Source organism: Limulus polyphemus, unplaced genomic scaffold (assembly GCF_000517525.1).
Source record: "Limulus polyphemus unplaced genomic scaffold, Limulus_polyphemus-2.1.2 Scaffold132, whole genome shotgun sequence".
NCBI classification, from domain to species: Eukaryota; Metazoa; Arthropoda; class Merostomata; order Xiphosura; family Limulidae; genus Limulus; species Limulus polyphemus.
In genome coordinates this window covers 256,719-284,125 of record NW_013665742.1, presented here as the reverse complement: position 1 = coordinate 284,125, position 27,407 = coordinate 256,719, and the positions used below count along the sequence as shown (strand labels likewise).

Genomic DNA, 27,407 nt, shown 5'->3' with positions numbered 1-27,407 from the left:
TATCTTTACTTCAAGGGAGTTCCTCGTCATTATAATAGAATGTATGACTAGATAGCAAAATAAAGGAAAAGGAAATATGCAGGAAAAAAATAAAATATTAGCTACAGGTTATAATTTATTTCTTTATTGTTTTTCAGAGAATGTAAAAAATGCAACTTACTACATAATGTTAATGTGTAAGACAATAGACTTCATTCATCTGACTTCACACTGCTGCCCCCCAGTGGCACAGTGGTATGTCTACAGACTTTCGACGCTAGAAATCTGGTTTCGATACCCGTGGTGGGCAGAGCACAGATAGCCCATTGTGTAGTTTTGTGCTTAATTACAAACAAAATCGTGCGCGAAAGAATGATCCGTTATTTAGTTGCCAGAAAGTTCGCGTCTGACATTTAGATAACTTTTTTAGTACACCAGTTGCTATCGAATTAAAGAAAATAAAATAAAACATTATTCATTTATTTCGTATTTGCTTTCTTTTTTTACATACTATGCTCACCTGCTGCGTTACAATGGTTTTTTAAAAAAAAAGCAAGGTCGAAGTATAGAAACGGGTTTCTATCGTATACCAAAGAGGAGAGAAATCTGGCTAATAACACTATCAAGACTGCGTTATGAAGATCGTGATACATTGATCCATTCATGTAATATCAGTATTGTATTGTTACGCCTCCAGTCGTTAGTTGATTTTCCGTAACTTCGTTCCGACGAAACTTTAGCGACACAAGTCCTTACTTAATAAAACTGGTTTATTCTTTCCGAATACAACTTTACGATACACTTATTTTGAACAGTCGCGCTATAACAAACGCTATATCTCACGTGGCCAACAATATTTTGTCCGCATACATTCAATTACTCATTACACTGTTGTCCCGTCACGTTGTGAGCGTCTTATATATATATATACCTGACTAACATATATCTAGTAAATGCTAGGGCATTCTTGAAGGAACGGGATATTTCTAGAAATACGTGGCGTGATACTGGTCACGTGACTTCGCTGACGCAACAGTATTAAATATTCGATGGTCATGAAACTTCTCTTTACCTTCTATACTGATACTGAACGAGACCACATTTACTGCTGTTTGACAAGAAACCGGTGAATGTGGTTTCGTTCAGGACCAGTATAGAAGGTAAAGTGTTAGTGTCCTATTTCCGAAATCATTAATTATATTTTCCAATTTTCACATAATAAATATTTCTAAAATCCACAATTCACTACTCTCAACCTTCACAACATCTCACGATACCATTCTTTAACTGCGGAGCTTAAACTCGTAGTTGTGTCCATATTACTCAAGTGGCTGCTTTATCAAAGGTTTCACTCTATGAATATCTAGCAATACAAATATATTTTAAGTTCAGAGTGTACAACCAACAGTAGCTACATGTTTACCTATCACTGTCAAAAGTTGTTAAGCCTCGTTCTTAGGCCTTAATTTCTGAGAGCGTGGAACATTAGTTTTCATAATACAGACATTGATACCTTCTTATAAAACCAGGCTATAAAATAATTATATGCCACAATACTTTAACATGATTCTATATTTTGGAATGTAAAATAGACTGGAATTTTAATAAGATACACGGAATTGAAAACTAGTGACATTAAGTTATCTGTGTTTGCTTGCATTTCCGTATAGGACAGGTCGATAGTTTTACTATTCCGTCTTTGATAATCTTTATATTTTTATTCATTTACGGTTTTTTGATTAATGGTATTTTTTTTTTTTACACTATCTACAGTTTTAAATCTACAAATATTTCTAATTCATGGCCCGTTTCGTGCACCCTCTCACAGCATTGATTTACAAGCGTTGTTAAACACGAGAGCTCAAATTTTTGCATACCAATAAATCTCGCGCAACCGGAAGTTACCGATCAAAACCATAACATGAATAAAGTATATGTAATTGGATATTGCCTTCCTTTTGGGAAGGATGGGATAAAATCAGAAAAAAAAAATGTCTGTACACTTTCCTAATTTAGGACCTAGAAAGTTTTTTTCTTTCTTTATTTACTTAATTCTCTCAAGCGAGCTATGTCACATAGAAAAATTTAGGAAAAATGCCTCAGGAAAACTTCGACCAAGATGATAAAGTAGCTAACTGAGCGACTAGTGAGACGTAGAAAATGTTGAGTAATTATTCACACAAGCAGATACACGCAATCTGAACCCGGGACTAGTTTACGTGCAACTTACATCATGCTGTTTAGCAATATGTTTTTCTTTCTGTTTGTTTGTTTGTTTTTCATTATTCACAAAGCTATACAAGGGCTATCTGTGCTCTGCCCACCACGGGTATCGAAACCCGGTTTCTAGCGTTGTAAGTCCGCGGACGTACCGCTGTGCCACTGGGGGGGGGGGTTTCTGTCTTATGCCCCAGAAGAGGATCAGAAACCCTTGTCACCCATTATACTTTCCAAATGATAGAATAAGAAAAAAATGAAACTTATTTCTCCCCTGTTAGTTTCCTCTTTTTTTTGTTTTTGCTGAAGAAGTACCCCCCCCCCCCATTTATTCTAATTTTCGTTGAATTTAACATTTGTGCTGCAACATCTAAATATTTGTAAACACGCAAAATATCCCAAACATCCCCTGCTTTTCTTGTGAAATTAAAACAAACTTAAATGACATATTTAAAATGCATAGCTCCGATATGTTTATAACTGTCGTATATCAAAAAGTTGCTTCACTCTAAGCTGCTTTTTGAAAAATTTTTGACTTAAAGAGATGACCAAGAACATAAGCATATTTTAATATTTTATTACAAGTTATAGCTTTTACAGTAGCAAATCAAAACCCCGTACCACGAGATAGTGGGGAACATTTTGTTGAAAAAAAAATACCCAATCCGGTTTTTCTTAATTTGAACTGACATTTTTAGGACATTCTTATTCGCCAAAAAAGAAGATATTTCCCGCACTCTCCTAGCGTCGAGGCTGCGAAAAGTGATTTGATGTGGTAAAGTGACTGAAATCCGTCAGGGCATCACGAGCTTAACGGCCAATCACAAGAAGCATGGAAGTCTCCAAATAATATATATATACAGAGTTATTCAGAAACCGTTTAGAACCACCTTGGTAGGTATTGTACAGCAAGCCGAGTAAAATATTATGCCTGTAGCTGTATTCAAACTGTTCCTGTCTGCTCATCCTACTGCTGACTATCGTGATGCTTCGACCTTCCCTACCTAATCGAAGGTGAAAATGTTCGTATCTCAATTGAAAGCTAAACATAAAAGGTTGGCAACTGCTTAGTTAATGATGCTGAGAATGTGGCTTTATTGATAAATACTGAATTAACTCCCAGCGGGTAGACCTTAGTACTAGCTAGTATGGAGACTTGAGGATGCTGTATTTCACTTAATATTTATCAATTAACAAACACAAACTTGTCTCAAGGAGATACGTCCAAAACCACCCTCTTTGAGAGTTTCCTAATTGAACTTACTTTTAATATTCAACAAATTGTAGTATAACGTCACCCTTTGTCTCATGAGGGACGTGTTAAAATATTCTTCCTTACTCTAGTTGTAATAAGATATTACTGATAATCAGTAAGTAAACTCAAAACGAAACTATAAAGGTAGTTTTTCCGACTTGTTTCAAAGGCAGTATAACATGGGGACGTACGTGATTGTACTCGTTTTCCTTTAATGCTATTGACTTCAGTTTCATAATGAAGTATTGTGAGATTAAATCTTCAACGGAAACATCAAACAGAGAAAAGGGTTTTTACTGATCATATAATTTATGCACTCGAGCACGTATTACTGCCATTCGTAGATGTGCATAATTCAGTAAAGGGATACAGTTTCAAACATATATATATATACGCTTAGTCATATTTTATTTTTATATTGAACTTATTCATCACCGAGAGTGAGCCCCCCCCCCCTCGGTGGCTCAGCAGTAAGCTTAATACCTTAAAATTGTAATATTCGGAGTTCGATCCATATATATATGGTACGTAGTTTCGAAACTAACAAATAAATATTAAGGGTAAAGGTCATAGCACCAAATGTTTACGACAAACTTCTCACTCCAGCTCTAGGTGTGCTGGTTTATAAATATTTACAAAGCATGCGTATTCTCACTTACGGAAAGTAAAGGCCCAAAAATGTGTGTGTCAACCATGCATATGGTAGTTTGGAACGTAACGTGTTCCTCAGATGGTTCTTTTACTCTTAGAAAATATTTATTTTTTTATAATATGCATATTGATGCGAATCTATGATCTTTTTGCCAACTCAAAAGAAAATACATGGATAAATATTAAGTCTCTATATATATATTTGTTAATCATTATTAATATTGATTTTACAAAATATGACGTGTATTCTTTTTTTTATAGGGCTTTAGCAGAGGTAAGCCCAGAACATTTTCACAGTAGTTACAAACAGAAACAAAAAGTCCATATCACTTACTTAAAAGTTTCTACAAATGAATTAAGTAGTACTTAACGTTACCGTAACCGGTTCAGCACACAAACACACACTAAAATAACATTGGAAAAGTATTTGAGTAATACTGATAGTCACAACAAGAACGGAAAAATAATTCATACATTTGCCTTCACGTTTACATTGTACAAAATAGGAACAACTAACACGTTAGAATGGGTTTTTGAGATATTATAATAAGCGATAAAGAAACGTATATTAAATGGCTATTAAAGTGTAAAAGGCAATATATATATAAGGCGCATGTATTCTTATAAATTATTTACATGTATATTAACATAAGTGACCTTACATATATCTCACGTTCTGGCAAAGTTGGCAATAAGGTTTCTTTATTTCTCTTTATGCATACAATAGAAACGTTTACATCACTACGGAAGTAAGAAAATATCTTGGGGTATTAAAGTAAAAATAACAATAGTAGTGAAATACGAGGTATGTCCTGTTATTGGAATTATTTCCATACGTAGCAAGGCTATAAATTACGTCTCTATTTTACCAGATACGTTCGGTTCTTTGGGGTATTTTCATACACAACAAGGCTATACGTTACGTCTCTATTTTATCAGATACGTTCTGTTCTTAGGGATATTTTCATACACAACAAGGCTATAAGTTAGGTCTCTATTTTACCAGGTACGTTCTGTTCTTAGGGATATTTTCATACACAACAAGGCTATAAGTTAGGTCTCTATTTTACCAGGTACGTTCTGTTCTTAGGGATATTTTCATACACAACAAGGCTATAAGTTAGGTCTCTATTTTATCAGATACGTTCTGTTCTTAGGGATATTTTCATACATAACAAGGCTATAAGTTAGGTCTCTATTTTATCAGATACGTTCTGTTCTTAGGGATATTTTCGTACACAACAAGGCTATAAGTTACGTCTCTATTTTATCAGATACGTTCTGTTCTTAGGGATATTTTCATACACAACAAGGCTATTAGTTACGTCTCTATTTTACCAGATACGTTCTGTTCTTAGGGTTATTTTCGTACACAACAAGGCTATAAGTTACGTCTCTATTTTATCAGATACGTTCTGTTCTTAGGGATATTTTCGTACACAACAAGGCTATACGTTACGTTTCTCTTTTACCAGATACGTTGTGTTTTTAGGGTTATTTTCATACACAACAAGGCTATACGTTACGTCTCTATTCTATCAGATACGTTCTGTTCTTAGGGTTATTTTCATACACAACAAGGCTATACGTTACGTCTCTATTTTATCAGATACGTTCTTTTCTTAGGGTTATTTTCATACACAACAAGGCTATACGTTACGTCTCTATTTTACCAGATACGTTCTGTTCTTAGGGTTATTTTCATACACAACAAGGCTATAAGTTACGTCTCTTTTACCAGATACGTTCGGTTCTTAGGGTTATTTTCATACACAACAAGGCTATAAGTTAGGTCTCTATTTTACCAGGTACGTTCTGTTCTTAGGGTTATATTCATACTCAACAAGGCTATACGTTACGTCTCTATTTTATCAGATACGTTCTGTTCTTAGGGATATTTTCATACACAACAAGGCTGTAAGTTACGTCTCTATTTTATCAGATACGTTCTGTTCTTAGGGTTATATTCATACTCAACAAGGCTATACGTTACGTCTCTATTTTATCAGATACGTTCTGTTCATAGGGATATTTTCATACACAACAAGGCTATACGTTACGTCTCTATTTTATCAGATACGTTCTGTTCTTAGGGATATTTTCATACACAACAAGGCTATAAGTTAGGTCTGTTTTACCAGATACGTTCGGTTCTTAGTGATATTTTCATACACAACAAGGCTATAAGTTACGTCTCTATTCTATCAGATACGTTCTGTTCTTAGGGATATTTTCATACACAACAAGGCTGTAAGTTACGTCTCTATTTTACCAGATACGTTCTTAGCGTTATTTTCATACTCAACAAGGCTATAAGTTACGTCTCTTTTACCAAAGGCTACGTTTACAAAATATTTATTTTCGACATTTTTTAAACAATATATATATATATATATATATATATATGGACCGAAACTGTTTTGTAACTTTCAATATATTCTATAATAACCTTATTGGTTCTTTTACTTACAGTTTGAATAAAAAATAAACTACACAATCCATTACATATCATCCTAATTATATTACCTCGCTCACAAGCATTGTAACTGTCCCGAGATATAACAGTCAAGATCTTTAATTCATATTCTATGTTCCTTCTTTACTGGGTATTTAGAACAACAAACCGAAATAACATACAGACCTTATATTCGTGTTTTTTGTTAAGTTCGCCATCGTTAAAGTTCGAAAACAGTTTGAAGCGTCAGATCCGTATCTATTTTGCAGGACACAGTTTTGTACAGAAAACACTTAAGTTTGTTTCCTTTTGTGTTAAATTCTTTAAAAGAGTTACTGGAAATGATATGTCATTAAAATGTCTTAACTCTTAGGCGACGAATGTATGAAAGCTCACGAGACAAACTAAAGTAAAATGACAATAGGGCTCTGATACAGAAGCTTCATTGTGTAAACTTGTAATTAACAGACAAGCTGTAAATTAACTTTCATTGTGTTCAACCACATCTTCCGTAACGTACGATTACCAGAAGTTTCTGTTTAATGTATCCTTGCACTTTTAGTCCAATTGTGAACAAGAAAGATTACTTCACGTTATATTGTTGGGACTCATTTCACTTGTACAACTTCAAGATTCATTATCTTTCATAGTGACGAAAAAAAAAAGTTGTGGTGATTATTTCGCACAGTTTTAATTTTTAAGTTCCACTTTAAGTTACTATAACCATATAATTAAAGAACTTAAAAGGGATAAAGCAGTTGTCTTTGACGGATCTTCACGAGATAATATCCTGCTCAATTGAAAACTAACTTACTTATTATTTACATTATTGTACACTTCTGTCATCTTGCTAGTAAGATCTGAATGAGCCCATCATTCGATCTGTAGACGAGGCAAGAAACTAACGACCAAGGGGATTTTGTTGAATTTGAATATCTCGAGCATTCTGCTCAGACTTCTTCTTCTTTGTAAAGTTGAGTTTATGTTATATGTAATAGTAATTAAAAACGCCGAAATATAACGATAAATTAATCGTGAGATAAATAATGAGTTATCACATAAACAATATATTAATAACGTAAATTAGGAAAACTTATGTTCTGTGGGTTTTATAATTGAAGTCTAAATTCAACGTATTTCTTCTCACAGATCTCTGGTATAATAAGAATATTGTAGCTAAGCTAACGTTGGTTATCAGATATTCCTATATTATCTACACTGATACAGTAAAAGTTACCTTTCTTTTCGGAATTACATTGTTTCAAGTTCAAACTATCGTCAAACGTCTTTGTTTTGTCACTAAAATGTTATTATAAATTAACAAAAAATAGTTCCAATTCTGAATTAGAGGGGAAAAAAGAGACGCTTTTACTAAAATTGTGTCTGTATTAGTATCAGGTAGGATTACGGAATATAACTAAAGGTGCAAATGGTAGATGAACTCTGGTGTCAAGGTGCATATTCATCGATTGTCTTCGAAACACCTAAATACTTGTAATTACCGAAGCTAACTTGAAGCTAGGATTACGGAATATAACTAAAGGTGCAAATGGTAGATGAACTCGGGCGTCAAGGTGCATATTCATCAATTGTCTTCGAAACACCTAAATACTTGTAATTACCGAAGCTAACTTGAAGCTAGGATTACGGAATATAACTAAAGGTGCAAATGGTAGATGAACTCGGGCGTCAAGGTGCATATTCATCGATTGTCTTCGAAACACCTAAATACTTGTAATTACCGAAGCTAACTTGAAGCTAGGATTACGGAATATAACTAAAGGTGCAAATGGTAGATGAACTCTGGTGTCAAGGTGCATATTCATCGATTGTCTTCGAAACACCTAAGTACTTGTAATTACCGAAGCTAACTTGAAGCTAGGATTACGGAATATAACTAAAGGTGCAAATGGTAGATGAACTCTGGTGTCAAGGTGCATGTTCATCGACTGTCTTCGAAACACCTAAATACTTGTAATTACAGAAGCTAACCCGCAGCATTCTCCTCCTGTTACACTTTATAGGGGTCAATAGGTGCCGTGTTTCCCATAGTAAGTTGAAACGGTAATATTTAATTCGGATAGAAGTTATTACAGGCAGTACGAAAGATGAAGTCGTAGAGTGTTTACTTGTTTGGCTTTTACCTAAATGTTATTTCATTTTATCTGATAGTGTTTCGAGTAAATCTTGTTCCTTCTTCAGATTATGAAGCTTTATGCTTTCGTTTCCCGGTTTCAAGGTTAAAAACAAGTAGTATGATTGAGAATCGACTTTGTTTCGGTTGTTTGGCTCGTTGATTACACACGATCTAAGTAAATCATCAGGAAATAAGCTGAAACTTTTGACAGCTATGATAAACTACCCAGTAGATCAGGTTAGTAAAAGTACAACTTCAGGTTTGGGTCTAGTGACGTGATGCAGGTAAAAAAGGCTTAGCTCAGCTCGAGCCATATGCTCAAGTAACAAATCTATTCGACCAGATAATAAACAAAAATCACAGTTGCTACCGATTATCACTCTCTGTAACTGTGATGAAGAAGAGTTTCATGTGAATACAAACCTGAATTTCCGCCTCTCATTGACGGACTTCCGTTAGATATAAATGATGGGAGAATGTTTGAGTTTGGAAGCGACGTAGTTTCAGTTGACTGAACCCGACCCTCAGAACTAGAGACAAGAGAAATGTTATGAGTAAGAGTATACTGTTTTATTCTAAACACGAACACTAACAAAAATGAAAATTTCTTATGTTTTAGACGTAAAACGAATAACGAACATTTTTATTTGTTAAAGTTTCGATTTCAGGATTTTATTACGTGAGATATTTTACAAAGATAATAATTCATATGGCATAAACTGTTTAAAAAACCTTAAAACAAAGAATTACTACATAAACAATTATTTAGAATATCATGGGAATCGAATGAGATTAGTAATTTTTTTTTCCAAACCTAAACATGGTTTCACACAAGTAGGAAGTGACTGTCACAGGGTAAGAACGTGGGTTTCACACAAGTAGGAAGTGACTGTCACAGGGTAAGAACGTGGGTTTCAAATAAGTAGGAACTGACTGTCACAGGGTAAGAATGTGGGTTTCACACAAGTAGGAAGTGACTGTCACAGGGTAAGAACGTGGGTTTCACACAAGTAGGAAGTGACTGTCACAGGGTAGGAACGTGGGTTTCACACAAGTAGGAAGTGACTGTCACAGGGTAAGAACGTGGGTTTCACACAAGTAGGAAGTGACTGTCACAGGGTAAGAACGTGGGTTGAAATAAATAGGAAGTGACTGTCACAGGGTAAGAACGTGTTAAAATGCTTGAATGGATAAAACTGACATCTAGCATGCAGAGATAAATGTTATTGTTAACCAACGCAAGGGTATTAGATCAGCAGGAATTCGCCAAGATAAACACAGAAATGGAAATAAATATCATTGTTAACCAACATAAGAGTATCAGATAAGCAGGAATTCACCAAGATAAACACAGAAACAAAGATAAAGGTCACTGTTAAACAACGAAAGTGTATTAGACCAGCAGGAATTCACCAAGATAAACATAGAAACAGCGCAGACTTCGAAAGTAAATGAATAAAAAATATGCATAGACGACTTTTAATATGTATATCTTTTTACTTTGACTCAAGGGTAACTTATTATATCTAACTATACAGTATACTACGGAAATAATTGTAGAATATATCTTAAAAACTAAATATTACGAGTTTTCGATCAATTGTGCATCGAACAATAAAAAACTTACTTCGTCACGTGCTGATAATGGTGTTAAGAACATGTCATGTGTATATAAGTAGTTTTTAATGGTGTTAACAACATGCCACGTGTATATAAGTGGTTTGTAATGGTGTTAACAACATGTCACATGTATATAAGTGGTTTGTAATGGTGTTAACAACATGCCACGTGTATATAAGTGGTTTGTGATGGTGTTAACAACATGCCACGTGTATATAAGTGGTTTGTAATGGTGTTAACAACATGCCACGTGTATATAAATGGCTTGTAATGGTGTTAACAACATGCCACGTGTATATAAGTGGTTTGTAATGGTGTTAACAACATGTCACGTGTATATAAATGGCTTGTAATGGTGTTAACAACATGTCACGTGTATATAAATGGCTTGTAATGGTGTTAACAACATGTCACTATAAGAAAATATAATAAATGCTATATGTTTCCACACTACTCAGATATACATTTCACGTCTTTGTTCGGTGGAAATAAACATAGCGTGATTTTACACCATAAATCATAGACTGGGAAACACATTGTGACATTTTTAAGCGAATACATACGTGGCTTTCAAAGTTGGGAGATCGTGCGTGTCTTAGTAACATAAATGACCAATCAGAACAAAAGAGTGTGAATTTGATTATCGTGATCGAAAAAAAAAAATCCAATCAATGTGCTAACGATTAGAACAATTTTCCACATGGTTATATGCATGGATCTATACGCTAGATAAATTAGTAGCATGGCCAAAAATTTCTTACTACAACACGAAATATTATTTTATAGAGACTTATCAATCCTGAAATACTAAAATCAGTCCCAACAATCACATATCAATTACACGTTTGTTGACTGTAGTTTTTTAAAACACCGATCACGTTGAAGAACTAAGATAAAAATAATAACGATTGTGAAGATTCGAAACTGAGACTGGTTCCAGTCTACAATTATATCACATTTGACGTTTTAATTGGAAATCCAGTTTTAGATAGAGCAGCGACCAATGATACAAGTCTTCATAACTCTGCCCGAGTTCATGATGTCATTGCAAATAAGTAATATAACACTGTCACTTGAAAGATTGTATTATAACTCTCGGGGTGATTTCGTAACAAAAACTATTCTATGGGCATAACATGCATAGTACCATTCCATAACAGCAATTTAGTTTCTTAGTTACAAAACTTGCTTCATATCGAATCTTCCATTGTTTTTACATTTCAAGCATAAAAATTGAATAACGAACATATGGAGATAATTCCTAATAAATTACTCTGTTGTCTTTTCTTAAATTTAGGAGTAAAGGAAGCAATTAATCACAGCAAAAAAAAACAGTTCTTCGTTACGTTCAGGACAAACCTGAGTACAAAGGAACTACTGATGAACTTGTAATCCTGCAAGCATTGTTATTCAACCATTTTTAATGACTGGTAATCTTTCAAACAACATTATTCAACCGTTTTTAATGACTGGTAATCTTTCAAACAACATTATTCAACCATTTTTAATGACTGGTAATCTTTCAAACAACATTATTCAACCGTTTTTAATGACTGGTAATCTTTCAAACTACATTATTCAACCATTTTTAATGACTGGTAATCTTGCAAACAACATTATTTACCCATTTCTAATGATGGGCAAAACACTGCCTTATATAAAAACATAAAATACAAACAATCATTTAACTAATTTTTCATCCATTACCAATGAAGGGTTAAGTACTGCGTTAAACAAAAACACAAAATACAAACAATCATTTAACTAATTTAAGGGTTAAGTATTGACGTTAGAGAAAAACATAAAATACCAAACAATAATTTAAATAAATTTTAACATTTGTACACTCTAGAGTTTTAATAACTATACTATCTTACTGTGGCATCCTACTGTTTTTACATACAAACAGATACCGTTTTAGTAAATTCGTAACATGACTATAGTCCATCAAGGATCTTTACTTACATTTTTCTTTCCTTCATGACTCCTTTGGCCCCAGCTAGAATATGATATAATACATTTTATAACATCATATTGGTGTTGCTTTGACACATAGCCTACGTTTGTAGATCTTATATTGTTCTAATCTAACATAACTTTCACACAGATGCTAAGTCTGTAGAGTTTCTATTGTTCTGGAGTAACACAACTTTTACACATAATCTTGTCTGTAAACTTTCTATTAAACTGAACACAACTACAATATTTTTATAATAATCACAACTTTGTACACAGCACCCAATATTTTTATGCTTAATTATAGAAACAAATTAATAATAGAGATATAATAAGTTTATTACTTATCAGTTTACTTCAAAGATTATAATTATTTATTTTTAATAGTAATAAGTATCATAATTGAACACTTTATTTATTTATTCCATGATTATAAAATCTATAATATCAAACATGCATGCTCCTCTTTTTTTAATGAGAGTTTGTTCAAGATCACTGCCAGAAAGAAAGTATATTTTAATATTACCTTTTAATATTTTTCTTTATCGGCATATATATATATATACATTCAATTATTTCTCATTAGCAAAATATATTAATTTTTTACTTACTTCTACACTTACATTTGAATTATTTACAGTCGTCCAAAATACATATTTATAATATATTTATATACCATCCTAATCATTTGTTTGCGACAATATCCAAAGGCGTATTTTATAAATGTTCATATTTTACAAAGAAATGGAGAGTATTTTGAAAGGGTTCAATAATCAATAGGGTACAATAAAGTATAAATATAAAATTCTACCGTAGATATGCTAAATCACTTTGACTATATGACTATAATATCCATATGTATGATTCAACAGCTATAATAAAATTGTCACTATTAAATACGTTATTTTGAATAGCAAATCAGCTAGACATAAGACAACAACAGCCAATATAACGTCACGGTGGAGAGGAGACGTATCAGAACTACATTTTAACATTGTTTAGCGATACGTAGAAATCATAATGCTAATGACAATTTATTGCTTTGGGAATTGTATATAACACCTTTTTCCCATACAAAATATTCATACACTCAGATCATAAAGATGTGGTCAGATCGTAAACTAGATGGATTATGAAACCCATGCAGAGAGGAATGGTGTGCTTCGGACATTATAACCTTACGACAGAGCCTTTTATAATGGAAACTTCGCTGCATGGCTGTTGTCGACACACACGGTTGACAGATATGAGGACATGTAACGACATGGTGAGGTTTCAAAATATTTTTAACATAACGTACTCACTGATACCACTTACTTCAGTGTTATTTTAGTAAACGTTTTAGTTCTTAAGTACCAATTCTAGTGATATGACAACAGTAACGTATAAGCCCCTCACAATACTAGGGCAAATGGTATATAAGTATGCTATTCTATAACTAAACAAGTGTACCTGACCAATGTAACCACATCTAGACGCTCTTCTTTCCACAGCTTTATAATGCTACCACTGCTAAGCTTATTTATTTCTTAATTTTCACTAGCATCACCTCACGCCTCCACTATTTCTATCACTGCTACTCTAGTTCGGTTTATTTATATTACAGTGTTGTTCTAGTAGTGCTACCAGACCTTTTTCACAACTTCACACTGCCACTATAGCTACACTAGAGTATTTCTACTATTATAATGATGATATGAGACGCATATATTGGTGCTGCTCCATAATCCATAGTTTTAAAAGTGTACTTATACCGATTCTGGTGACATTTCACGGTAATACCGCAGATAAAATATAGTGCTTACTTATAACTATAAGTGTTTCTACAACCATAATGATAGTACTTTACATCTATCTCATAGCCATACCACATAAAATAGTGTTGTTCTACGTCTATACTAATCTCACACTAATATTAGTGTAAGAAATATTGCAGAATCACAAGCCCGATAACATGTACAAAAGAAGGCCTATCTCCCGTAATCACTGAGGTTATACGTTTTCTTATTTTGTAATGTTACAGCAACAACACTAGTGCTCTTCCAAAGTACTAATATATTACAGTTATGTTAGATATACTACAGCTATGACTGTGTGATATTACATATTTCCTTACTGTCCCAAATTATTATTTTCAATCGCTTATTCCATTTCTAATAGGGTATTGTCTGGCTTTGACAGCAGCTCGTATTCTGTCACTAATACTTTGACCAAATTTTTATAAATACCAGGAGTAAAAATGCACTATTCTTCCTTGAAAACAAGCGTCAATTCGGTAATGTATCGTGATATGTCGACACTGGCCCTCTGGCGGCTGCCTAAGACATCTCAGGGTGATTTAATTGGACTTAAGTTGGGGCTATGGATTAGCCACTACAGATTTACCATTTAGTGTCTTGATTAAAACTCAAATTATATAACTGCTGCACACATTTACAAAGCAAATTTTCCTTTGCGCTGTGAGAAAAATATGTAATTCAGTTTGGTAGGGATAACTTCAAATGTGTGTTTTCTGTTCCAATACTTTGGTAATATAAATTCGATGACGAGGAACCCATTTTGAGACTAATAATGGTTGGAGACGGCTTGAATGGATAATGAAGAAAAACGTTAATATACGTTTAACATAACAGCAAATGTACAACGTTTCGACAAGTTTTGTCATCATGATGATGACAAAACGTTGTACATTTATTAATATAGTTTATACTCTTGAAGAGCTATACTAGTGTTCCGACAACAGTATGCCCTTTCTATTCCACAGCTAACCTATTGCTACTTGATTAACACCATTTTTATTTTATAGCTGTACTAGTATTACCTCAGGTATATTAGGGCCTATGATAGTTATACTAGTATTATTATTAGTGGTATTTGATAAATCTATAGCTAATTGTCTGCAACGCAGTCATCCACGTTGAAGGAAACTCAATGATGACAGAGTACTTTTTGAAAGATCTGTCTTACAAACTAGCAATATCTTTTAGTTTTAATTGACGTATTTGTAAATATATTCATTAAGAATTAATTTTACGTTTCTTACAAACAAAAAATAAACAGCTTGTATTTTGCAAAAATTAAACATTACATTTCTTTCTAACGACGGAAACAAAATATGAGGAATGGATTACCAATTTATAATCCACTTAATTGTTTCAACTATATAGTGTACCGAAAAAGACTTAAATTCAGTGTTTAGTTTCGTATTAGCTCACCCTTATATAATCCTTAATTAGTTGCCACAGATCCCGTACATAATCCTTAATTAGTCGCCACAGATCCCGTACATAATCCTTAATTAGTCGCCACAGATCCCGTATATAATCCTTAATTAGTCGCCACAGATCCCGTACATAATCCTTAATTAGTCGCCACAGATCCCGTATATAATCCTTAATTAGTCGCCACAGATCCCGTATATAATCCTTAATTAGTCGCCACAGATCCCGTACATAATCCTTAATTAGTCACCACAGATCCCGTATATAATCCTTAATTAGTCGCCACAGATCCCGTACATAATCCTTAATTAGTCGCCACAGATCCCGTATATAATCCTTAATTAGTCGCCACAGATTTCTCCCATCCAGAAATTGAAATGGTTTCAGTCCGAATTTCTTGAATATTTCGAGTTACGTCTCATTTCACAGAACATAAAAAAGTCAATTTCTTCCACGTTTGAATAATTACTACCCAAAAAGTCAAGAATAAGAACAAAACTTAAAGTTTCCATATGCGTATCTTATCAATAGCCTAGAATTCCTCAGTGGTGAAGTGAGCAACAAATTAAAAGTAAAAAAAAAGTCGCACAGTAACAGATAAAGTATCCAAATTCATGCAATATAATGAAGGTTTGTGATGATTCTCACAGAGAGATCTAATATTTAAACTAAGAAGTAATAAAATAAGAAAGTCGAAATATTCCATTTTTTTTATATCTTTAATATGTATTCGGTCATCTAAAAGAAAAAAAAATACAGGTATGGGCCCCTTATGCATTTATATTAAATTGCATTAACTTTCTAATGTTAAGATGACTCGGAACAAAAACAAAAGTTTTAATAAAGAACTTTTGGCCAAAATGACAACTAAAAAAAATTTTAATTAAACGTAGCTTTATTTTTAAATAAGAAATAAGGTGAAATGATGCATTTCATTAACCTAAGAAGGATGGAAAAATAAGATATATTATGATAGTTATTAAGGCGCAGCTTACTGGAGACAAGAAAGTGTAATCTGAAGTGTTCCGTTGACAAAAAAAACAAAGTTTCAAAAACAGTGTGTGAATTGGTTTTGCTCTAAAATGTGACGCACTTCGATACACTTGGGTAATATAGCTTGATTCGTTGACATTCTGCGAACGTCTTTGTAATTATCCTATTTTTATTAAGGCAGACAATGTGTATGCAAGAGCTTTCATTTTGCGAGAACTGTTCCACTTCTACTCAACTTATTGCTTCCTCACCGTATCTTTGTGACAAAATGATTAGAATAGTTTCTCAGAACGTATTTACTTGTCATATTTTGTTTTTCACTCTCTTCTAAGTTCGACAGAAGTTTCCCGAAGTTAATTGGGTATAGCTTAGCAATGTCTGTCTTAAAATATCAGTCATAGTTTACTAACGTTTTATCCAAAACTTTATATTCAAACAAGGTAGTCTCTGCTTTTCTTGTTTCAAAGATTTTAATTAAACAACTAATTACTTACTCCATTTTACCATTCAGGCGATGTTATAAATTATAATTTCTAATTTGTTTTTCCCAGACTATTCCTTACCTAGAATGATCCATTCTTCGCACGATAGCTTGAGAGCATAGTTCACAGATTAAGATAAATAACGTAAAGTGTCCCATAATTAAACAACAATAAAGAAACGTTTCTTTGGGTTTCTGATTACAGCCAAATGAATCATAACTGATATAAGAGAATATTCATTCTTATAGGCATGTCTGAGTACTACTTAACATAACACAAACTCTATCCGATAAAGATTCTTTGTGTATATTAAATTAGAATGTCAAATGTATTGTGTGATTTAATTATTATCCTAATATGTTTTGTAAAAAAAAAAAAAAAACGTATTATGTTGAGAAAATTAATGGTGGCGTTTATTCTTGTATAATATTCATGTAAACATCCTCAGTTACACAAACGCCACCCCCCACCCCCAGTGGGACAGAGTTAAGTCTGAAGGCTTATAACGCTACAAATCGGGTTTCGACACCCCATTGTAGGCACAGCAGAGATAACCTATTATGAGCTTTGAGCTTAACTACAAACAAATACACGAACTCGTGCATGAAGCTATGCCTTTCATAAATACTTTGTTGTTTCTTAAGTTTCACGGAACCAGTCTAAAGCTACTGACAACAAAAAAATTCCAAATCATATACGTGGAGATGAATAATAATGAAAACATCTGTTTCATTTTCAATAACTGTGTACTAATATCTGGCTGCAGGGAGTGAATGGTGTTTTGGATGTGGAGCTTGACGTGCTTATGTTCCTAGTCCTCCGGTGGGTTTGTTTGTTTGGAATTTCGCGCAAAGCTACACGAGGGCAATCTGCGCTAGCCGTTCCTAATTTAGCAGTGTAAGACTAGAGGGAAGGCAGCTAGTCATCACCACCCACTATGGGGCTACTCTTTTTACCAACGAATAGTGGGATTGACCGTCACATTATAACGCCCCCACGACTGAAATGGCGAGTATGTTTGGTGGGACGGGGATTCGAACCCGCGACCCGCAGACTGCGAGTCGAGCCACCTAACCACCTGACCATGCCGGGCTCCTCCGGTGGGACAGCGGTAAGTTATACGGGCTTACAAAGTTCGATTTTCCGCAGTGAAACACAGCAGATAGCACAATGCGCCTTTATTCTAAAAAAAACAAAAAACATAAAATTATGCTCCTAATTTCAAGCTTTTTAATTTCATTCCTTATATACCGTTTGCGAACATAAATACTGCTGTGTTTGTTCTACTTTCGCGTGAGATACTACTCCCATCAACTCAAGTCAAGCAATAAGGTAGTTGTTGCCTTTGTATGTGTTCTACTTTCGCGTGAGATACTGCTCCCATCAACTCAAGTCAAGCAATAAGGTAGTTGTTGCCTTTGTATGTGTTCTACTTTCGCGTGAGATACTACTCCTATCAACTTAAGTCAAGCAATAAGGTAGTTGTTGCCTTTGTATGTGTTCTACTTTCGCGTGAGATACTACTCCCATCAACTCAAGTCAAGCAATAAGGTAGTTATTGCCTTTTAGTATAATATCTACATGGCGTATGGATTGTTAACTTTAAGAGTATTATAATCTGATATATATAGCAGATATAAGTTGAATTTTCGCCGCGTATTTTCTTTTTTAAAAAGAATCGTATCACAACCACGAAAACTAATATAAAAAAAAACTTCTTTCAGGTATGGTTTAATTGATTCGCTACAAACGTATCATCTTTTGATACTGATTTCGACTCTACCTTAAGCCTAATATAGAAATGGCACCCAAAATATGAAAACCAATAAGTATATATATATATATATAACTTTTTTGCTTTTTCTACGACCTCAACAAAGACAATAAAAGAACTACATTAAAATGTATCCTGAACATTACAAATTGTCAACCTATGCTAAAATTGCAGTATATATATCTCTCTCGTCTACTTTATCTCAATGCTATTCTAATGAGTTTTGTTTCAATCATTTTTGTCCCTCGGAAAGATTGGTGGCTGGCAGAGAGTAATTGTAGATCCAATCTCTAGGAATAAAGGAATTGATCATTTCTACAAAACATGTTTCGTCCTTTTTTGGAGCTTTTCTCGGAAGACCTCAATTTCTGGCTTTTGTTTTTTGTTGTTCTTATTTTCTCGTCGAACATGTTTTTATATATGGTATAATGTTGGTAATTGAAGCTCTGAATTAATATACTTGATATATATATGCATCTGTGTGTGTCTACTAGATTGTATGTTTTTACACAACTTGTGAAGTTCCACATCTCTGGTATCACATCACTTTATTTTTATATATAAAGCTTCAGTTACGAAAAAAAAAAATCCTTACCATAACAAAAACATAACATTTATAGAAGAATATGATAAAAAGTACATACTGCGCATTCTCCTTCTTTTCACCACCATTATGACAACGAGCACAACAATAATGAAGACTACCACAACTGCAGCAACAACAGCAGCAACGATGATGACGTTCTCATCACCAAAGTCAGGTACCCAACCAGCAGTGCCTGGAATTAATATACACGTACATTACGATAAAAAAAATAAACAAAACCACACATTCGAACACGTACATTACGATAAAAAAAATAAACAAAACCACACATTCGAACACGTACATTACGATAAAAAAAATAAACAAAAACCACACATTCGAACACGTACATTACGATAAACAAAATAAACAAAACCACACATTCGATTTATCGTTTTACTATATGGTAATTCATAATAAATTTTATTGAAAAGAAACACACTTTTGTCTTCCCGAAATTTTTCAACCGTTTGTGGTTTCATATTAAAATATGCATTGGTCACTTCTTTAAATGTCTGATGCTATCACAATGTTGATACAGGCACAGAACAGGTTATATCACAGCTTGTGAAAACCGAAATGTCGTTATCGTATGATCTTAATTTCATTGATTAAAGAAGCATATTGCGACAAACGACACTTGTATCTAAGCCAGTTGTGTCTTTAATAACGTTTTTTGTTTCTTAAGAAGATTTTACACTCTATGCTCTACATTTTGCAAACCGTTATAAATCCAGTGGATAACAATCGACTTTACACTAAGCTTCACACAAAAACACAACCTTGTCTTACACTTTAGAAGTCTACAAACACAGACATACACACTAAATCTGTTCTTTTATCATTATCAACAAGGATGCATTCTTTAGGATCATGTATCTTTAATTTTCAAAAACACAGAAACGTTTTGAAGTTTTTCGTTAAAATTACCCAATATACCCAAATCTTCTATCACTTCAACATACTTAGTATACCAAAATCTTCTATCACCTCAACACACTTAGTATACCAAAATATTCTATCACTTCAACAATCTTAGTATACCAAAATATTCTATCACTTCAACATACTTAGTAAACCAAAATAATCTACCATCTCAACAAACTTAGTATACCAAAATCTTCTATCACTTCATCATACTTAGTATACCAAAATCTCTATCACCTCAACATACTTAGTATACCAAAATCTTCTATCACTTCAACATACTTAGTATACCAAAATCTTCTATCACCTCAACATACTTAGTATACCAAAATCTTCTATCACCTCAACATACTTAGTGTACCAAAATCTTCTATCACCTCAACATACTTAGTATACCAAAATCTTCTATCACCTCAACATACTTAGTATACCAAAATATTCTATCACTTCAACATACTTAGTATACCAAAATCTTCTATCACTTCAACATACTTAGTATACCAAAAATCTTCTATCACTTCAACATACTTAGTATACCAAAATCTTCTATCACCTCAACATACTTAGTATACCAAAATCTTCTATCACCTCAACATACTTAGTATACCAAAATCTTCTATCACTTCAACATACTTAGTATACCAAAATCTTCTAACACTTCAACATACTTAGGAACCCGTTCCTAAGTGTTTAAAATGAATAGCTGACATTTTCAAATTTTATAAACTGAAATCACTATAATCCGTAGTCTCCTACTTTCCCACTAACTTCCTGGATTTAGTTGTCTCAAAGAACCAATTCTGTTATTCTCGAACACTTGTCATTGCTTCATTTCATCTAGAAACCAAATCCTCTATTTTCCACAAACGATTTTATCAATTATTAGGATACAGTAACTATATCTTCAGGATGCAGTTAAACCTTCTTTCACGTTAATGGATTTTGAAAGTTCTAATACTTTAATGGATCTAAAAAACGTGTTATCTTTTATATTCCCAAAAATTCTGTTGCTCTAACATAAGGAGAATCCTTGTTACTTCAGTGAATCTTTTTAATGGATCTACAAGTATGTATGTCTACATTAACGAGTGTATTTACATAAACACAGCCACAAACAGTTACTGTTCTCTCACCAATCACGCCTGTAACTTCAAACGAACAAGGAACCGATTCGCCAACAGAGTTGTTTGCTATGCAGTGGTACGTGCCGAGGTATTTTGGGGTATTTCCAGGCACCGTCATTATACTTCGTGTTCCACGAGACACTACTAATTCTTCAAATGTCTGGTTCTCCTTCATCCACGTGAAGTTAACAGTGGATGGATTTGCTTGAACCTCACATACCAAAGTTGTCTGTTTCTTGTTGTTCTTCCTTTCGTACAATATGCATTCAGGTTTATCTGCGAAATAAAACGTGATAGTGAAACTTTAGTGAAATAGATAGAATATTAGTGGTAATTACGACATAATGATGTTTTTTCGACAACTTGTTTTACATCTCTTTCATCTCAATCAGATAATTAACAAGTAAATAACAGGTAACTGTCAATAATTTATGTCTAATACAATAATTATGAGTTTAGTTTCAGCTGATTATTTGCTTTTATTATTACAGAGGGTTGAGTACGTTAGATTAAAACGATTTGGAGGCCTCATCACGTCATTATAAGCCATGCTATCACGTCCGACCATGTTCTCTCTGACGAGTGTGCATATTGACAATAATCCTTCAGCGTAGTTCCATAGCAAATGGCTCTGTCGTAAGGATGTCATGTCTAACTCTCACAACTGTTCCCTGCAGGCTTTCCCTAATCCACATAGTGTACGAAGACGACGCTTTCCCAGTACACGCTTCAATAGTCCGATCACACAGGAATCTTTAAACGCTGCCCTAATGAATTGATCACGTTGTCTTCGTCTGAAATTGTACAGATACCCGTTTCAGCTGTTTGAGGTATGCGACTGTTAAACGGGGAATATGACTTAATGCCATATCTTGTTGAGCCCATACCCTGTTGGCTTCGTTTCCAGATCCTTCTTGATGATGTTGCGTACTATTGCCTGGGGCACGCAGACTGCTTTTGCTACTGATCTTTGTGTTCGTAGATTATCTCCTGTTCTAAGACGCTACAATTACTTACCACAGCAGGAGTACGACTTGTTGCAGGTCTCTTTTTCAATGGTCCTGGTGCACCAAGTTGAACAATTTCCCTTTGTTTTCGAATGCCATTAAGTACAAGAAATGTTCTTCTCTTGGAAATTCTAAATCCTCGATCTGAACATATTTTGTCATATGAGTGTATGAATACTTTGAAGAAAAAAAACCAATGTTCTGTGGAAGCATGCAACATGTTATCTCCAAAATAAGGTCCTTCAGTGGGGCAGCGATAAGTTTACTGACTTAAAACACTAAAAAGCCAAGGTTCGATTCTCTGTGGTGGATACAGTAGATAGGGTATTGTGGCTTTTTATTTTAAAAAAAAGGCCCGGCATGGCCAGACTGCTTAGGGCGCTTGACTTGCAATCTGAGGGTCGCGAGTACGAATCCCCGTCCCACCAAACTAGCTTGCCCTTTCAGCCGTGGGGAGGAGTTATAAAATGACGGTCAATTCCACTATTCGTTGGTAAAAGAGTAGCCCAAGAGCTGGCGGTGGGTGGTGATGACTAGCTGCATTCCCTTTAGTCTTTTACTGCTAAACTAGCAGGGACGGCTAGCGCAGATAGCCCCGGTGTAGGTTTGCTAGGAATTCATAACCAACCAAACCAAACCCAAAGATATACCACACCATTATGCATATAAAACTTTGCTTTTCAATTTACAAGTATATTATTATAATGAATACTTTGTGTCAGAAAGTTTGTTTGTTTGTTTAAAGTTAAGCATAAAGCACTACCCAACGGGGGGGGGGGTCGTCGGAAAGAGCTGTTACATATCTACCCCAAAAGTGATCGGTTTTCGGTGGTATTACATTATCTACGAACAATGTCAAAGTGTAGTTTTGATACATTCCATTCCACCGAGATTTCACTTCGGCCGTGGTTATCACAAGAAATGCTGAATAGCACATTCGAAATCGTTTTAATGTAACGTACTGAACATCTGTGTTTTATGTGTGCAATGTTGGTGACTCGGGAATTTCAAATTCCTTAATCATCTAGAATTATAAAGAAAATAATGAAACTTTACACCCACAAGAAATATACTAGTTATATTATAGCACTCATATTCAGCGGTCCTGCATGAAATAAGCTTTTTTTTTTTTGTGGAACTTTAACTAACCCATTCATTTAACTCGATTGGATAACGTACACACTTTCAAGGTACAAAATTTTACATTTTAAAATATTTTTCACGTTTAAAATATAAAGTTTAAGATTTCAACCAAAAGCCAAAAATATTTAAATTGGAACAATTACAGTTGTATCAATGTACCTTCACTTTCCAATAGTTTACTTTAAATACACACCCTAGTCTGATAAAAGTATATAATCAACCCAGTTACCAAGTTAATACATTCTATAGCTGTAGATATCACCCTTAAAAATGTGTATACTTTTCCAATTCTAGTTGATCATGCATGGAAAAAAAATCATAACAAAAAGGTTCTCTTGGGCAAACTGTTTGTTCAGAGCATATTGTCTCAAAAAATTATAGCTTTTCTGCCCCCAACCCCAACCACCCACCCATCCCCAATCAGCCAAAAATAAAATCGCAAGTAATAAATAATCAATAAATTCAATTAATAGTTTTTCCATAAATTGCATATAAATAGATATAAATTAAATAAAATGTTATATTTTGAACAATATGATAACAATACCTCTCTGTAAATGCTTTGTGTAGTGTATAATGAATGTCAGTTGACTAGCTGTGGTTGTAGTTGTAGCTTTGTACCGTAAATCAAAAGAAACAAAATTGATAATGTTTATATTTTATTTGATAGAAGAACATGTTTTTATAGAAATGAGGATTTTAAAGAACTTATTATACTAACTTTTCTAGGTTAATTTTTCTAATTATCCAAAAGCATATATATATATTCGGGGTAAAAAACTGTCGTTATCAACGTGTTTAACTCTATCAAGCACAAACCGTCATTTCGGCTTTGAAAGGGCATTTGCTTTATATTCATATACAGAGTTACGTTTTTCATTCTTGATTATGTGTTTTAGGTAAAATATTTACTCTTTATCGTTCTTCCTAAGTTTCAATTTTTCTCCTTTTTATGTTTGTTTTTGAATTTCGCGCAAAGCTACACGAGAGCTATCTGCGCTAGCCGTCCCTAATTTAGCAGTGTAAGACTAAAGGGAAGGCAGCTAGTCATCACCACCAACCGCTAACTCTTGGGCTACTCTTTTACCAACGAATAGTGGGATTGACCGTCACATTATAACGTCCCCACGGCTGAAAGGGCGAACATGGTGTGACAGGGATTCGAACCTGCGACCCTCAGATTGTGTGTCGAGTGCCTTAACCACCTGGCCATGCCGGACCTCCTTTTTATGTCGAGTGTTTCCATTTAATCATTTAGTGATAAGCATATTAAAATCATGAATGGTGAAGAAGCTTAAAAAAAATCTCAATCTATATTTCTCTAAACAGTTCATTAGCCACACAAAATTAAACACTTATATCTTTTTTTATTTTTGGGTTATTGAATATATAAAATAAAATAATTATTACTATACAAAATATTAATTTTTCTCATGTGACTTCATTATGGAAACAAATTATAATCAGGAGATCTGTCAGGTTTTTCCATATGTTGAATGTATTAAGGAAAAACTTTCTGGTGCAAAAACATTCAAGTTAACAATTTATTCGAAATGTTATTGAACCGTAAAACTTCAATGCATGAAAAGTTTACTATTACCGAAACTAAACATAATATTACAAGTCAACAATTCTGGTAGAAATTTACTCTTTGTATGAATAGTTGTTTACAACTGTAACCTCGACCTTTGAAGCAAATTGTTTTTTGTTTTTTTATATTGCAACCAATAAGGATTTTCTTAGAAGATTAGTAATTCTAACTAAAATCCAATCGAGCTTAATTCACTTCGTATTTTAATGAATTGCTTATAAAGACACAATGTAACTGTCTTGCATTATTTCGAAAAAAAAATAATTAATTATTTTTCAATATATAAAGGCTACTTTTAGCTAGACTTGTGACTGCTTTGAAAACAAGTCACGTTTTTTGATTTATCACTTACACATAACATTGATGTAGGTTTCAATAGATTTCTGGCCGTGTCTGTTGGAAGCCACACATTTATACCAGCCTGCCCTCTCCCGGGGAATACTATAATTAAGGAAGAGTTCTGACGTATCCGCTATGACTAAGTTGGAGAATTTCCAAATATACTCGCTAGGAGGCCAAGAGTCCGCGGTACATTTAATCTTGTCTGGCACTTCTCCCTCCACAACATCCAGATGGAAAGTAGACATGGTAATATTCTCTGGAGGATCTAAAGAAAAACAATATTATCTTCTCAATGACATTCCTCTTTTCATTTTCTTGAAGGAAGAAATTATTGTCTAAACCAACAAATTTTCGAATACTTTAGGATTCCAGAGCAGATCAATTTCTTTCCACGCAATATAAATGCAAATTTTGTTTGTTTTTTTTCTAATTCGATATATTTACCGGGGCTTAGGGATAGAAAGAATGGGTCTGAATTCACAATAAGACATGGGAAGTATGAAATATGAACCGCAAATAACAAGTAACTTGAGAATAATACAGATAACGATCGAAATCTCAAGTAATTACAAATGGTATTTACACGCAACCAGAGACGCTATTTTTCACTCGCTCTGTCTCATTACATCCATTAGTACGAAATCTCAGTCTTCACGAATCCGCGAATTCACACGATTACGCCATTTATTTTCTGTGGGAAAAAACATTATCCTAAACAAATGAAAATTTATATATATTTTTTCAAAAAAAAAAACCTTATTCTTTGCTTAAAGAAAGTTTAATTAAGTTTATATTTGGTTATTACTTTCTTATACGATATGTGATAATGCACTTAAAATTATAACGAAAAAATATATTAAACGGATAAATTTTCACCGTTTTCATTTTATGAAATATATATATTTGTGGATCATCTTAAAACAACTCAAAATTTCGTTAGTGACGTTACACTTGGGTTATTCGTATAAACGTTTTGGCGATAACAGGATTTGTTTTTGTGTTGAAAAACAATGTCCAGCCTCTCAGCAAATTATGTCTTACAGGTTTAGAACAAAGATTAAAGCACGCGGAACAAACAGAGCTCTTATTGGACATCATTACCGAGTTCTTTAAACCAACATTTAGATTCGTGTGCGAAGATTGAACATTTTTCTTAAGAAACTGTTGATTAAATTTCAAGATAATTATATAGTTAGAAATCAGCTAAACGTATCTCTTTCAAATTACGAATTAAAAAAATAATTAACACGCGCACGTTAATCCAAACAAATGATAACCTACATAGATATGATTAATATTAAGAAAACTAGAAATATTTAAATTATCTTCCAGTGTAATAAAAAACTTGAAAATCAAATTACGCATTACTTAATTATTCATCTAAACTATTAAAAATTGATTGTTTCAGGATTTTATCGCATGATATTAAAAGAAAGGCAGAATTTTACAAAGAAAAGTTTTGACAGGAATCATTACGAAATTCTTAGTTCCTAGTATGCAGATATCAAAATACATAAAACTAACAACCGAAACCATAATTTATAAATATTATCTTGACTTTATAGTTCATATGAGCAATAAAATGGTTCTCTAATGTTAAACTTTATATATATATATACGACATTGCTTTCATCTTTATCAAAGAAGTTAAATAAAACGAAACAATTTTAATTAACATATGAAAACTGTATAGGATATAAATATCTGCCTGGCATGTCCTTTTGTTTTGTTTTTAATTAACATATGAAAACTGTATAGGATATAAATATCTGCCTGGCATGTCCTTTTGTTTTGTTTTTAATTAACATATGAAAACTGTATAGGATATAAATATCTGCCTGGCATGTCCTTTTGTTTTGTTTGTAATTAACATATGAAAACTGTATAGGATATAAATATCTGCCTGGCATGTCCTTTTGTTTTGTTTTTAATTAACATATGAAAACT

General features: G+C 33.5%; 1 protein-coding gene across 2 annotated transcripts in view; it reads right to left on the bottom strand.

Moving 5' to 3' along the window:
- Positions 1 to 27,407, bottom strand: part of LOC106473624 (hemicentin-1-like) — a 256,608-nt gene that overhangs the window by 13,858 nt on the left and 215,343 nt on the right. For both annotated transcript variants that reach the window (XM_022403095.1, XM_022403100.1), the window contains 5 exons: positions 25,471 to 25,725; positions 21,387 to 21,653; positions 19,385 to 19,519; positions 12,280 to 12,313; positions 9,118 to 9,224 (listed from right to left, as the gene is read on the bottom strand). In XM_022403095.1, coding sequence (XP_022258803.1) covers positions 9,118 to 9,224; positions 12,280 to 12,313; positions 19,385 to 19,519; positions 21,387 to 21,653; positions 25,471 to 25,725 — 798 coding nt within the window. The remainder of the gene's footprint in view (positions 1 to 9,117; positions 9,225 to 12,279; positions 12,314 to 19,384; positions 19,520 to 21,386; positions 21,654 to 25,470; positions 25,726 to 27,407) is intronic.